We start from the raw sequence: 12,742 nt of genomic DNA on the forward strand, positions 1-12,742 counted from the left end.
AGCTAGCCAGGGGCACACTCCAACACTCAGACATCATTTACAGCTAGCCAGGGGCACACTCCAACACTCAGACATCATTTACAGCTAGCCAGGGGCACACTCCAACACTCAGACATCATTTACAGCTAGCCAGGGGCACACTCCAACACTCAGACATCATTTACAGCTAGCCAGGGGCACACTCCAACACTCAGACATCATTTACAGCTAGCCAGGGGCACACTCCAACACTCAGACATCATTTACAGCTAGCCAGGGGCACACTCCAACACTCAGACATCATTTACAGCTAGCCAGGGGCACACTCCAACACTCAGACATCATTTACAGCTAGCCAGGGGCACACTCCAACACTCAGACATCATTTACAGCTAGCCAGGGGCACACTCCAACACTCAGACATCATTTACAGCTAGCCAGGGGCACACTCCAACACTCAGACATCATTTACAGCTAGCCAGGGGCACACTCCAACACTCAGACATCATTTACAGCTAGCCAGGGGCACACTCCAACACTCAGACATCATTTACAGCTAGCCAGGGGCACACTCCAACACTCAGACATCATTTACAGCTAGCCAGGGGCACACTCCAACACTCAGACATCATTTACAGCTAGCCAGGGGCACACTCCAACACTCAGACATCATTTAATTTACAGCTAGCCAGGGGCACACTCCAACACTCAGACATCATTTACAGCTAGCCAGGGGCACACTCCAACACTCAGACATCATTTACAGCTAGCCAGGGGCACACTCCAACACTCAGACATCATTTACAAAAGAAGCATGTGTGTTTAGTGAGCCCACCAGATCGGAGGCAGTAGGGATGACCAGCTCAGGGATTCGATCTTGCAACCTTTCGGGTTACCAGTCCAACGCTCTAACCATTAGGCTACCTGCCACCCCAAGAACTTATGTTCAGTGGTGTAAGGAACTTATGTTCAGTGGTGTAAGGAACTTATGTTCGGTGGTGTAAGGACCTTATGTTCGGTGGTGTAAGGAACTTATGTTCGGTGGTGTAAGGAACTTATGTTCGGTGGTGTAAGGAAACTTATGTTCGGTGGTGTAAGGAACTTATGTTCGGTGGTGTAAGGAACTTATGTTCGGTGGTGTAAGGAACTTATGTTCGGTGGTGTAAGGAACTTATGTTCGGTGGTGTAAGGAACTTATGTTCGGTGGTGTAAGGAACTTATGTTCGGTGGTGTAAGGAACTTATGTTCGGTGGTGTAAGGAACTTATGTTCGGTGGTGTAAGGAACTTATGTTCGGTGGTGTAAGGAACTTATGTTCGGTGGTGTAAGGAACTTATGTTCGGTGGTGTAAGGAACTTATGTTCGGTGGTGTAAGGAACTTATGTTCAGTGGTGTAAGGAACTTATGTTCAGTGGTGTAAGGAACTTATGTTCAGTGGTGTAAGGAACTTATGTTCAGTGGTGTAAGGAACTTATGTTCAGTGGTGTAAGGAACTTATGTCTTAAATATAGAGAAAAAACATCCCTGTATAGAAACATATGGTTGGACTGTCTACTGTCTGTATAGAAACATATGGTTGGACTGTCTACTGTCTGTCTGTATAGAAACATATGGTTGGACTGTCTACTGTCTGTATAGAAACATATGGTTGGACTGTCTACTGTCTGTATAGAAACATATGGTTGGACTGTCTACTGTCTGTATAGAAACATATGGTTGGACTGTCTACTGATTGTATAGAAACATATGGTTGGACTGTCTACTGTCTGTATAGAAACATATGGTTGGACTGTCTACTGATTGTAAAGAAACATATCGTTGGACTGTCTACTGTCTGTCTGTTTAGAAACATATGGTTGGACTGTCTACTGTCTGTTTAGAAACATATGGTTGGACTGTCTACTGTCTGTCTGTTTAGAAACATATGGTTGGACTGTCTACTGTCTGTCTGTTTAGAAACAAATGGTTGGACTGTCTACTGTCTGTCTGTTTAGAAACATATGGTTGGACTGTCTACTGTCTGTTTAGAAACATATAGTTGGACTGTCTACTGTCTGTCTGTTTAGAAACATATGGTTGGACTGTCTACTGTCTGTCTGTTTAGAAACATATAGTTGGACTGTCTACTGTCTGTCTGTTTAGAAACATATGGTTGGACTGTCTACTGTCTGTATAGAAACATATGGTTGGACTGTCTACTGTCTGTCTGTTTAGAAACAAATGGTTGGACTGTCTACTGTCTGTTTAGAAACATATGTTTGGACTGTCTACTGTCTGTATAGAAACATATGGTTGGACTGTCTACTGTCTGTATAGAAACATATGGTTTGCTGTCTACTGTCTGTCTGTTTAGAAACATATGGTTGGACTGTCTACTGTCTGTCTGTTTAGAAACATATGGTTGGACTGTCTACTGTCTGTCTGTTTAGAAACATGGTTGGACTGTCTACTGTCTGTTTAGAAACAAATGGTTGGACTGTCTACTGTCTGTATAGAAACATATGGTTTGCTGTCTACTGTCTGTCTGTTTAGAAACATATGGTTGGACTGTCTACTGTCTGTCTGTTTAGAAACATATGGTTGGACTGTCTACTGTCTGTCTGTTTAGAAACAAATGGTTGGACTGTCTATTGTCTGTCTGTATAGAAACATATCGTTGGACTGTGTCTGTCTGTATAGAAACATTTTGTTGGACTGTCTTCTGTCTGTTTAGAAACAAATGGTTGGACTGTCTACTGTCTGTTTAGAAACAAATGGTTGGACTGTCTATGGTCTGTCTGTATAGAAACATATCGTTGGACTGTCTACTGTCTGTTTAGAAACAAATGGTTGGACTGTCTACTGTCTGTTTAGAAACCAATGGTTGGACTGTCTACTGTCTGTCTGTTTAGAAACATATGTTTGGACTGTCTACTGTCTCTTTAGAAACATATGGTTGGAGTGTCTACTGTCTGTTTAGAAACAAATGGTTGGACTGTCTGTCTGTCTGTTTAGAAACATATGGTTGGACTGTCTACTGTCTATTTAGAATCATATGGTTGGACTGTCTACTGTCTGTATAGAAACATATGGTTGGACTGTCTACTGTCTGTCTGTTTAGAAACATATGGTTGGACTGTCTACTGTCTGTCTGTTTAGAAACATATGTTTGGACTGTCTATTGCCTGTATAGAAACATATGGTTTGCTGTCTACTGTCTGTCTGTTTAGAAACATATGGTTGGACTGAGTACGGTCTGTATAGAAACATATGGTTGGACTGTCTACTGTCTGTCTGTTTAGAAACATATGGTTGGACTGTCTACTGTCTGTATAGAAACATATGGTTGGACTGTCTACTGTCTGTATAGAAACATATGGTTGGACTGTCTACTGTCTGTATAGAAACATATGGTTGGACTGTCTACTGTCTGTATAGAAACATATGGTTGGACTGTCTACTGTCTGTATAGAAACATATGGTTGGACTGTCTACTGTCTGTATAGAAACATATGGTTGGACTGTCTACTGTCTGTATAGAAACATATGGTTGGACTGTCTACTGTCTGTATAGAAACATATGGTTGGACTGTCTACTGTCTGTCTGTTTAGAATCATATGGTTGGACTGTCTACTGTCTGTCTGTATAGAAACATATGGTTGGACTGTCTACTGTCTGTATAGAAACATATGGTTGGACTGTCTACTGTCTGTATAGAAACATATGGTTGGACTGTCTACTGTCTGTCTGTTTAGAATCATATGGTTGGACTGTCTCTGTCTGTCTGTATAGAAACATATGGTTGGACTGTCTACTGTCTGTATAGAAACATATGGTTGGACTGTCTACTGTCTGTATAGAAACATATGGTTGGACTGTCTACTGTCAGTATAGAAACATATGGTTGGACTGTCTACTGTCTGTTTAGAAACATATGGTTGGACTGTCTACTGTCTGTTTAGAAACATATAGTTGGACTGTCTACTGTCTGACTGTTTAGAAACAAATGGTTGGACTGTCTACTGTCTGTATAGAAACATATGGTTGGACTGTCTGTCTGTTTAGAAACAAATGGTTGGACTGTCTACTGTCTGTATAGAAACATATGGTTGGACTGTCTACTGTCTGTCTGTTTAGAAACATATGGTTGGACTGTCTACTGTCTGTCTGTTTAGAAACATATGGTTGGACTGTCTACTGTCTGTTTAGAAACATATAGTTGGACTGTCTACTGTCTGTTTAGAAACATATGGTTGGACTGTCTACTGTCTGTATAGAAACATATGGTTGGACTGTCTACTGTCTGTCTGTTTAGAAACATATGGTTGGACTGTCTACTGTCTGTATAGAAACATATGGTTGGACTGTCTACTGTCTGTATAGAAACATATGATTGGACTGTCTACTGTCTGTCTGTTTAGAAACAAATGGTTGGACTGTCTACTGTCTGTATAGAAACATGTGGTTTACTGTCTACTGTCTGTCTGTTTAGAAACATATGGTTGGACTGTCTACTGTCTGTTTAGAAACATATGGTTGGACTGTCTACTGTCTGTTTAGAAACAAATGGTTGGACTGTCTACTGTCTGTATAGAAACATATGGTTGGACTGTCTACTGTCTGTATAGAAACATATGGTTGGACTGTCTACTGTCTGTATAGAAACATATGGTTGGACTGTCTACTGTCAGTATAGAAACATATGGTTGGACTGTCTACTGTCTGTATAGAAACATATGGTTGGACTGTCTACTGTCTGTATAGAAACATATGGTTGGACTGTCTACTGTCTGTCTGTTTAGAAACATATGGTTGGACTGTCTACTGTCTGTTTAGAAACATATAGTTGGACTGTCTACTGTCTGACTGTTTAGAAACAAATGGTTGGACTGTCTACTGTCTGTATAGAAACATATGGTTGGACTGTCTACTGTCTGTCTGTTTAGAAACATGGTTGGACTGTCTACTGTCTGTTTAGAAACAAATGGTTGGACTGTCTACTGTCTGTTTAGAAACATATGGTTGGACTGTCTACTGTCTGTCTGTTTAGAATCATATGGTTGGACTGTCTCTGTCTGTCTGTATAGAAACATATGGTTGGACTGTCTACTGTCTGTATAGAAACATATGGTTGGACTGTCTACTGTCTGTATAGAAACATATGGTTGGACTGTCTACTGTCTGTATAGAAACATATGGTTGGACTGTCTACTGTCTGTTTAGAAACAAATGGTTGGACTGTCTACTGTCTGTATAGAAACATATGGTTGGACTGTCTACTGTCTGTCTGTTTAGAAACATATGGTTGGACTGTCTACTGTCTGTCTGTTTAGAAACATATGGTTGGACTGTCTACTGTCTGTTTAGAAACATATAGTTGGACTGTCTACTGTCTGTTTAGAAACATATAGTTGGACTGTCTACTGTCTGTCTGTTTAGAAACATATGGTTGGACTGTCTACTGTCTGTATAGAAACATATGGTTGGACTGTCTACTGTCTGTCTGTTTAGAAACAAATGGTTGGACTGTCTACTGTCTGTATAGAAACATATGGTTGGACTGTCTACTGTCTGTCTGTTTAGAAACATATGGTTGGACTGTCTACTGTCTGTATAGAAACATATGGTTGGACTGTCTACTGTCTGTATAGAAACATATGGTTGGACTGTCTACTGTCTGTATAGAAACATATGGTTGGACTGTCTACTGTCTGTTTAGAAACAAATGGTTGGACTGTCTACTGTCTGTATAGAAACATATGGTTGGACTGTCTACTGTCTGTCTGTTTAGAAACATATGGTTGGACTGTCTACTGTCTGTCTGTTTAGAAACATATGGTTGGACTGTCTACTGTCTGTTTAGAAACATATAGTTGGACTGTCTACTGTCTGTTTAGAAACATATAGTTGGACTGTCTACTGTCTGTCTGTTTAGAAACATATGGTTGGACTGTCTACTGTCTGTATAGAAACATATGGTTGGACTGTCTACTGTCTGTCTGTTTAGAAACAAATGGTTGGACTGTCTACTGTCTGTATAGAAACATATGGTTGGACTGTCTACTGTCTGTCTGTTTAGAAACAAATGGTTGGACTGTCTACTGTCTGTATAGAAACATGTGGTTTGCTGTCTACTGTCTGTCTGTTTAGAAACATATGGTTGGACTGTCTACTGTCTGTCTGTTTAGAAACATATGGTTGGACTGTCTACTGTCTGTTTAGAAACAAATGGTTGGACTGTCTACTGTCTGTATAGAAACATATGGTTTGCTGTCTACTGTCTGTCTGTATAGAAACATATGGTTGGACTGTATACTGTCTGTCTGTTTAGAAACATGGTTGGACTGTCTACTGTCTGTTTAGAAACAAATGGTTGGACTGTCTACTGTCTGTTTAGAAACCAATGGTTGGACTGTCTACTGTCTGTCTGTTTAGAAACATATGTTTGGACTGTCTACTGTCTCTTTAGAAACATATGGTTGGAGTGTCTACTGTCTGTTTAGAAACAAATGGTTGGACTGTCTGTCTGTCTGTTTAGAAACATATGGTTGGACTGTCTACTGTCTGTCTGTTTAGAAACATATAGTTGGACTGTCTATTGCCTGAATAGAAACATATGGTTGGACTGTCTACTGTCTGTATAGAAACATATGGTTGGACTGTCTACTGTCTGTCTGTATAGAAACATATGGTTGGACTGTCTACTGTCTGTCTGTTTAGAAACATATGGTTGGACTGTCTACTGTCTGTCTGTATAGAAACATATGGTTGGACTGTCTACTGTCTGTCTGTATTGAAACATGTTTGGACTGTCTTCTGTCTGTATAGAAACATGGTTGGACTGTCTACTGTCTGTATAGAAACATATGGTTGGACTGTCTACTGTCAGTATAGAAACATATGGTTGGACTGTCTACTGTCTGTATAGAAACATATGGTTGGACTGTCTACTGTCTGTCTGTTTAGAAACATATGGTTGGACTGTCTACTGTCTGTTTAGAAACATATAGTTGGACTGTCTACTGTCTGACTGTTTAGAAACAAATGCTTGGACTGTCTACTGTCTGTATAGAAACATATGGTTGGACTGTCTACTGTCTGTTTAGAAACAAATGGTTGGACTGTCTACTGTCTGTATAGAAACATATGGTTGGACTGTCTACTGTCTGTCTGTTTAGAAACATATGGTTGGACTGTCTACTGTCTGTCTGTTTAGAAACATATGGTTGGACTGTCTACTGTCTGTTTAGAAACATATAGTTGGACTGTCTACTGTCTGTTTAGAAACATATAGTTGGACTGTCTACTGTCTGTCTGTTTAGAAACATATGGTTGGACTGTCTACTGTCTGTATAGAAACATATGGTTGGACTGTCTACTGTCTGTCTGTTTAGAAACAAATGGTTGGACTGTCTACTGTCTGTATAGAAACATATGGTTGGACTGTCTACTGTCTGTATAGAAACATATGGTTGGACTGTCTACTGGCTGTCTGTTTAGAAACATATGGTTGGACTGTCTACTGTCTGTATAGAAACATATGGTTGGACTGTCTACTGTCTGTATAGAAACATATGGTTGGACTGTCTACTGTCTGTCTGTTTAGAAACAAATGGTTGGACTGTCTACTGTCTGTATAGAAACATGTGGTTTGCTGTCTACTGTCTGTCTGTTTAGAAACATATGGTTGGACTGTCTACTGTCTGTTTAGAAACATATGGTTGGACTGTCTACTGTCTGTTTAGAAACAAATGGTTGGACTGTCTACTGTCTGTATAGAAACATATGGTTTGCTGTCTACTGTCTGTCTGTATAGAAACATATGGTTGGACTGTCTACTGTCTGTCTGCTTAGAAACATGGTTGGACTGTCTACTGTCTGTTTAGAAACCAATGGTTGGACTGTCTACTGTCTGTCTGTTTAGAAACATATGTTTGGACTGTCTACTGTCTCTTTAGAAACATATGGTTGGAGTGTCTACTGTCTGTTTAGAAACAAATGGTTGGACTGTCTACTGTCAGTATAGAAACATATGGTTCGACTGTCTACTGTCTGTATAGAAACATATGGTTGGACTGTCTACTGTCTGTCTGTTTAGAAACATATGGTTGGACTGTCTACTGTCTGTTTAGAAACATATAGTTGGACTGTCTACTGTCTGACTGTTTAGAAACAAATGGTTGGACTGTCTACTGTCTGTATAGAAACATATGGTTGGACTGTCTACTGTCTGTTTAGAAACAAATGGTTGGACTGTCTACTGTCTGTTTAGAAACAAATGGTTGGACTGTCTACTGTCTGTATAGAAACATATGGTTGGACTGTCTACTGTCTGTCTGTTTAGAAACATATGGTTGGACTGTCTACTGTCTGTCTGTTTAGAAACATATGGTTGGACTGTCTACTGTCTGTTTAGAAACATATAGTTGGACTGTCTACTGTCTGTTTAGAAACATATAGTTGGACTGTCTGTCTGTCTGTTTAGAAACATATGGTTGGACTGTCTACTGTCTGTATAGAAACATATGGTTGGACTGTCTACTGTCTGTCTGTTTAGAAACAAATGGTTGGACTGTCTACTGTCTGTTTAGAAACAAATGGTTGGACTGTCTACTGTCTGTATAGAAACATATGGTTGGACTGTCTACTGTCTGTCTGTTTAGAAACATATGGTTGGACTGTCTACTGTCTGTATAGAAACATATGGTTGGACTGTCTACTGTCTGTATAGAAACATATGGTTGGACTGTCTACTGTCTGTCTGTTTAGAAACAAATGGTTGGACTGTCTACTGTCTGTATAGAAACATGTGGTTTGCTGTCTACTGTCTGTCTGTTTAGAAACATATGGTTGGACTGTCTACTGTCTGTTTAGAAACAAATGGTTGGACTGTCTACTGTCTGTATAGAAACATATGGTTTGCTGTCTACTGTCTGTCTGTATAGAAACATATGGTTGGACTGTCTACTGTCTGTATAGAAACATATGGTTGGACTGTCTACTGTCTGTCTGTTTAGAAACAAATGGTTGGACTGTCTACTGTCTGTATAGAAACATGTGGTTTGCTGTCTACTGTCTGTCTGTTTAGAAACATATGGTTGGACTGTCTACTGTCTGTTTAGAAACAAATGGTTGGACTGTCTACTGTCTGTATAGAAACATATGGTTGGACTGTCTACTGTCTGTCTGTTTAGAAACAAATGGTTGGACTGTCTACTGTCTGTATAGAAACATGTGGTTTGCTGTCTACTGTCTGTCTGTTTAGAAACATATGGTTGGACTGTCTACTGTCTGTTTAGAAACAAATGGTTGGACTGTCTACTGTCTGTATAGAAACATATGGTTTGCTGTCTACTGTCTGTCTGTATAGAAACATATGGTTGGACTGTCTACTGTCTGTCTGTTTAGAAACATGGTTGGACTGTCTACTGTCTGTTTAGAAACAAATGGTTGGACTGTCTACTGTCTGTTTAGAAACCAATGGTTGGACTGTCTACTGTCTGTCTGTTTAGAAACATATGTTTGGACTGTCTGTCTGTCTGTTTAGAAACATATGGTTGGACTGTCTACTGTCTGTATAGAAACATATGGTTGGACTGTCTACTGTCTGTCTGTTTAGAAACATATGGTTGGACTGTCTACTGTCTGTCTGTTTAGAAACATATAGTTGGACTGTCTATTGCCTGAATAGAAACATATGGTTGGACTGTCTACTGTCTGTATAGAAACATATGGTTGGACTGTCTACTGTCTGTCTGTATAGAAACATATGGTTGGACTGTCTACTGTCTGTCTGTTTAGAAACATATGGTTGGACTGTCTACTGTCTGTCTGTATTGAAACATGTTTGGACTGTCTTCTGTCTGTTTAGAAACATATGGTTGGACCGTCTACTGTCTGTTTAGAAACATATGTTTGGACTGTCTACTGTCTGTATAGAAACATATGTTTGGACTGTCTATTGCCTGTATAGAAACATATGGTTGGACTGTCTACTGTCTGTATAGAAACATATGTTTGGACTGTCTATTGCCTGTATAGAAACATATGGTTGGACTGTCTATTGTCTGTTTAGAAACATATAGTTGGACTGTCTACTGTCTGTCTGTTTAGAAACATATGGTTGGACTGTCTACTGATTGTATAGAAACATATGGTTGGACTGTCTACTGTCTGTCTGTTTAGAAACATATGGTTGGACTGTCTACTGTCTGTTTAGAAACATATGGTTGGACTGTATACTGTCTTTCTGTATAGAAACATATGGTTGGACCGTCTACTAACCCTGTCTCCCTTCCTCCGCTCCCTCCCTCACTCTCTCCTCCTATAATCCCAACCTATTTCCTTTTCAAAACATTACTTCTATTGTGTCACTCCATTCAACAGTCCTGATGTTTCACCAGCCTCTCCTCCATGTTATCTGATGCATGGTTCCATCTAGTGGCAATAGAGGGGAGTGCAGTTGCTTTGTGACTTGAACTGCAGTTCCTGTTTGTTTTTTTTCACCTTTATTTAACTGAGCCCTGGCCAAGATAAAGCAAAGCAGTGAGACAAAAAACAACATCACAGAGTTACATAAACAAACATACAGTCAATAACAATAGAAAAATCTATATACATTGTGTGCAAATGAGGTAAGATTAGGGAGGTAAGGCAATAAATAGGCCGTAGTGGCGGAATAATTACAATTGAGCAATAAAAACACTGGAATGATAGATGTGCAGAAGATGAATGTGCAAGTAGAGATGCTGGGGTGAAAAGGAGCACAAAAAATAAATACAGTATGGGGATGAGGTAGGTAGATTGGGTGGGCTATTTACAGATTGGCTATGTACAGGTGCAGTGATATGTGAGCTGCTCTGACAGCTAATGATGGAGATATGAGTCTCCAGCTTCAGTGATTTTTGCAATTCGTTCCAGTCATTGGCAGCAGAGAACTGGAAAGAAAGGCGTCCAAAGGATGTGTTGGCTTTGGGGATGACCAGTGAGATATACCTGCTGGAGCGCATGCTACGGGTGGGTGTTGTTATGGTGACCAGTGAGCTGAGATAAGGCGGGGCTTTACCTAGCAGAGACTTATAGAACCTGGAGCCAGTGGGTCTGGCGACGGATATGAAGCGAGGGCCAGCCAACGAGAGCGTACAGGTCGCAGTGGTGGGTGGTATATGGGGCTTTGGTGACAAAACGGATGGCACTGTGATAGACTGCATCCAATTTGTTGAGTAGAGTGTTGGAGGCTATTTTGTAAATGACATCGCCGAAGTCAAGGATCGGTAGGAGGGTATGTTTGGCAGCATGAGTGAAGGATGCTTTGTTGCAAAATAGAAAGCCCATTCTAGATGTAATTTTGGATTGGAGATGTTTAATGTGAGTCTGTAAGGAGAGTTTACAGTCTAACCAGACACCTAGGGGAGAAAAGGGAATGGTTCCCCTCTTCTACTGGGGAGAAAAGGGAATGGTTCCCCCTCTTCTCCTGGGGAGAGAAGGGAATGGTTCCCCTCTTCTACTGGGGAGAAAAGGGAATGGTTCCCCTCTTCTACTGGGGAGAAAAGGGAATGGTTCCCCTCTTCTACTGGGGAGAGAAGGGAATGGTTGTAAGTAAACAGTCATATTACTAAAGTTGTCCTCTTAATACAGAGGATGTTGTTGTTGCTGTAGTTTGTGTTCACCCATGTATTTATAGTTGTCCACATATTCTAAGTCAGAACCGTCCAGAGTAGTGATGCTGGTCGGGTGGGTGGGTACGGACAGCAGTCGGTTGAAGAGCATGCATTTAGAACTAGCATTTAAGAGCAGTTGGAGGCCACAAAAGGAGAGTTGTATGGCATTAAAGCTTGTCTGGAGGTTAGTTAACACTGTGAATGTCTCTTGTTCTTCAAAGCTCTTGAGGAATGACCAGTGTGATAATACCAGTCTCTCCCTCTCTCTCTCTCCCGCTCTCTTTCTCTTCCTCTCTCTCCAGCCAAGTCCATCCTGAAGAAGGCTAAGTGTGAGCAGGGTGGGCGGGGCAACGTGACCTTTGACATGCTGACAGTGTTCCTGTTCCCGCGGTGCCAGGGCTTCAGCAGCGTGCCCAGTAGGGGGGGCTGTTCCCTGGGCATGATGCAGCACCACAGCGCCCTCCGCAGGTACACCCTGGATGAGTACGCTGTGGAGCAACACACCCTCCGTCGGGAGAAACTCCTCGACCGCCTCCGAGAGGAGAAACTGGATGCTCTCAAACAGAAGGTCAGACCTGGGAGATGTATGTATTGAGGCCTTGACCGAGTACAGGGAGACGAGACACACAGTTCCCCATGTCTGGGTTACCTAATGCAGTGATGTCTGATTGTGAAAAGGTTTTAATAGCAAGTCTGATTCTTTCAAATGAGTTGGTGTTGAACACTTTGTTTAGTTGGGAGTTGATTATAACTTCCTGAGAACATGTATACGTGTATCACAATGATCCCCCGTCTCTCCCTCCCAGCTGACTAAGGGAGGCACGGTAGAGTCAGAGGAGGCTGACCGCCTCACCGTCGAAGACATCCCAGAGGACGAGATGGACATTAGCAGCTGTAACCTAGACGACGGCTCCTTCCTCCACCCCTACCCCTCCAAGAGGAGACATGCCCTGCTGAAGGCTGCGGGGGTGAAGGTGGAGAAGCAGGAGAAGAGACAGCTGCAGCAGCTCCGAGTGTCCAGGGAGGACTGTGGGTGTGACTGCCAGGGTTTCTGTGAGCCAGAGACCTGTGCCTGCAGCCTGGCAGGCATCAAGTGTCAGGTAAGACACTTTGCTAATGAAAAC

General features: G+C 41.5%; 1 protein-coding gene across 1 annotated transcript in view; it reads left to right on the forward strand.

Moving 5' to 3' along the window:
* The window catches only part of LOC109888127 (cysteine/serine-rich nuclear protein 1-like), a 56,946-nt gene that overhangs the window by 36,953 nt on the left and 7,251 nt on the right, over window positions 1–12,742 (forward strand). The window contains exons 3-4 of the mRNA XM_031796933.1: window positions 11,921–12,186; window positions 12,425–12,718. Of these exons, the coding sequence (XP_031652793.1) occupies window positions 11,921–12,186; window positions 12,425–12,718 (560 nt within the window). The remainder of the gene's footprint in view (window positions 1–11,920; window positions 12,187–12,424; window positions 12,719–12,742) is intronic.

Source organism: Oncorhynchus kisutch, linkage group LG18 (assembly GCF_002021735.2).
Source record: "Oncorhynchus kisutch isolate 150728-3 linkage group LG18, Okis_V2, whole genome shotgun sequence".
NCBI lineage: Eukaryota > Metazoa > Chordata > Actinopteri > Salmoniformes > Salmonidae > Oncorhynchus > Oncorhynchus kisutch.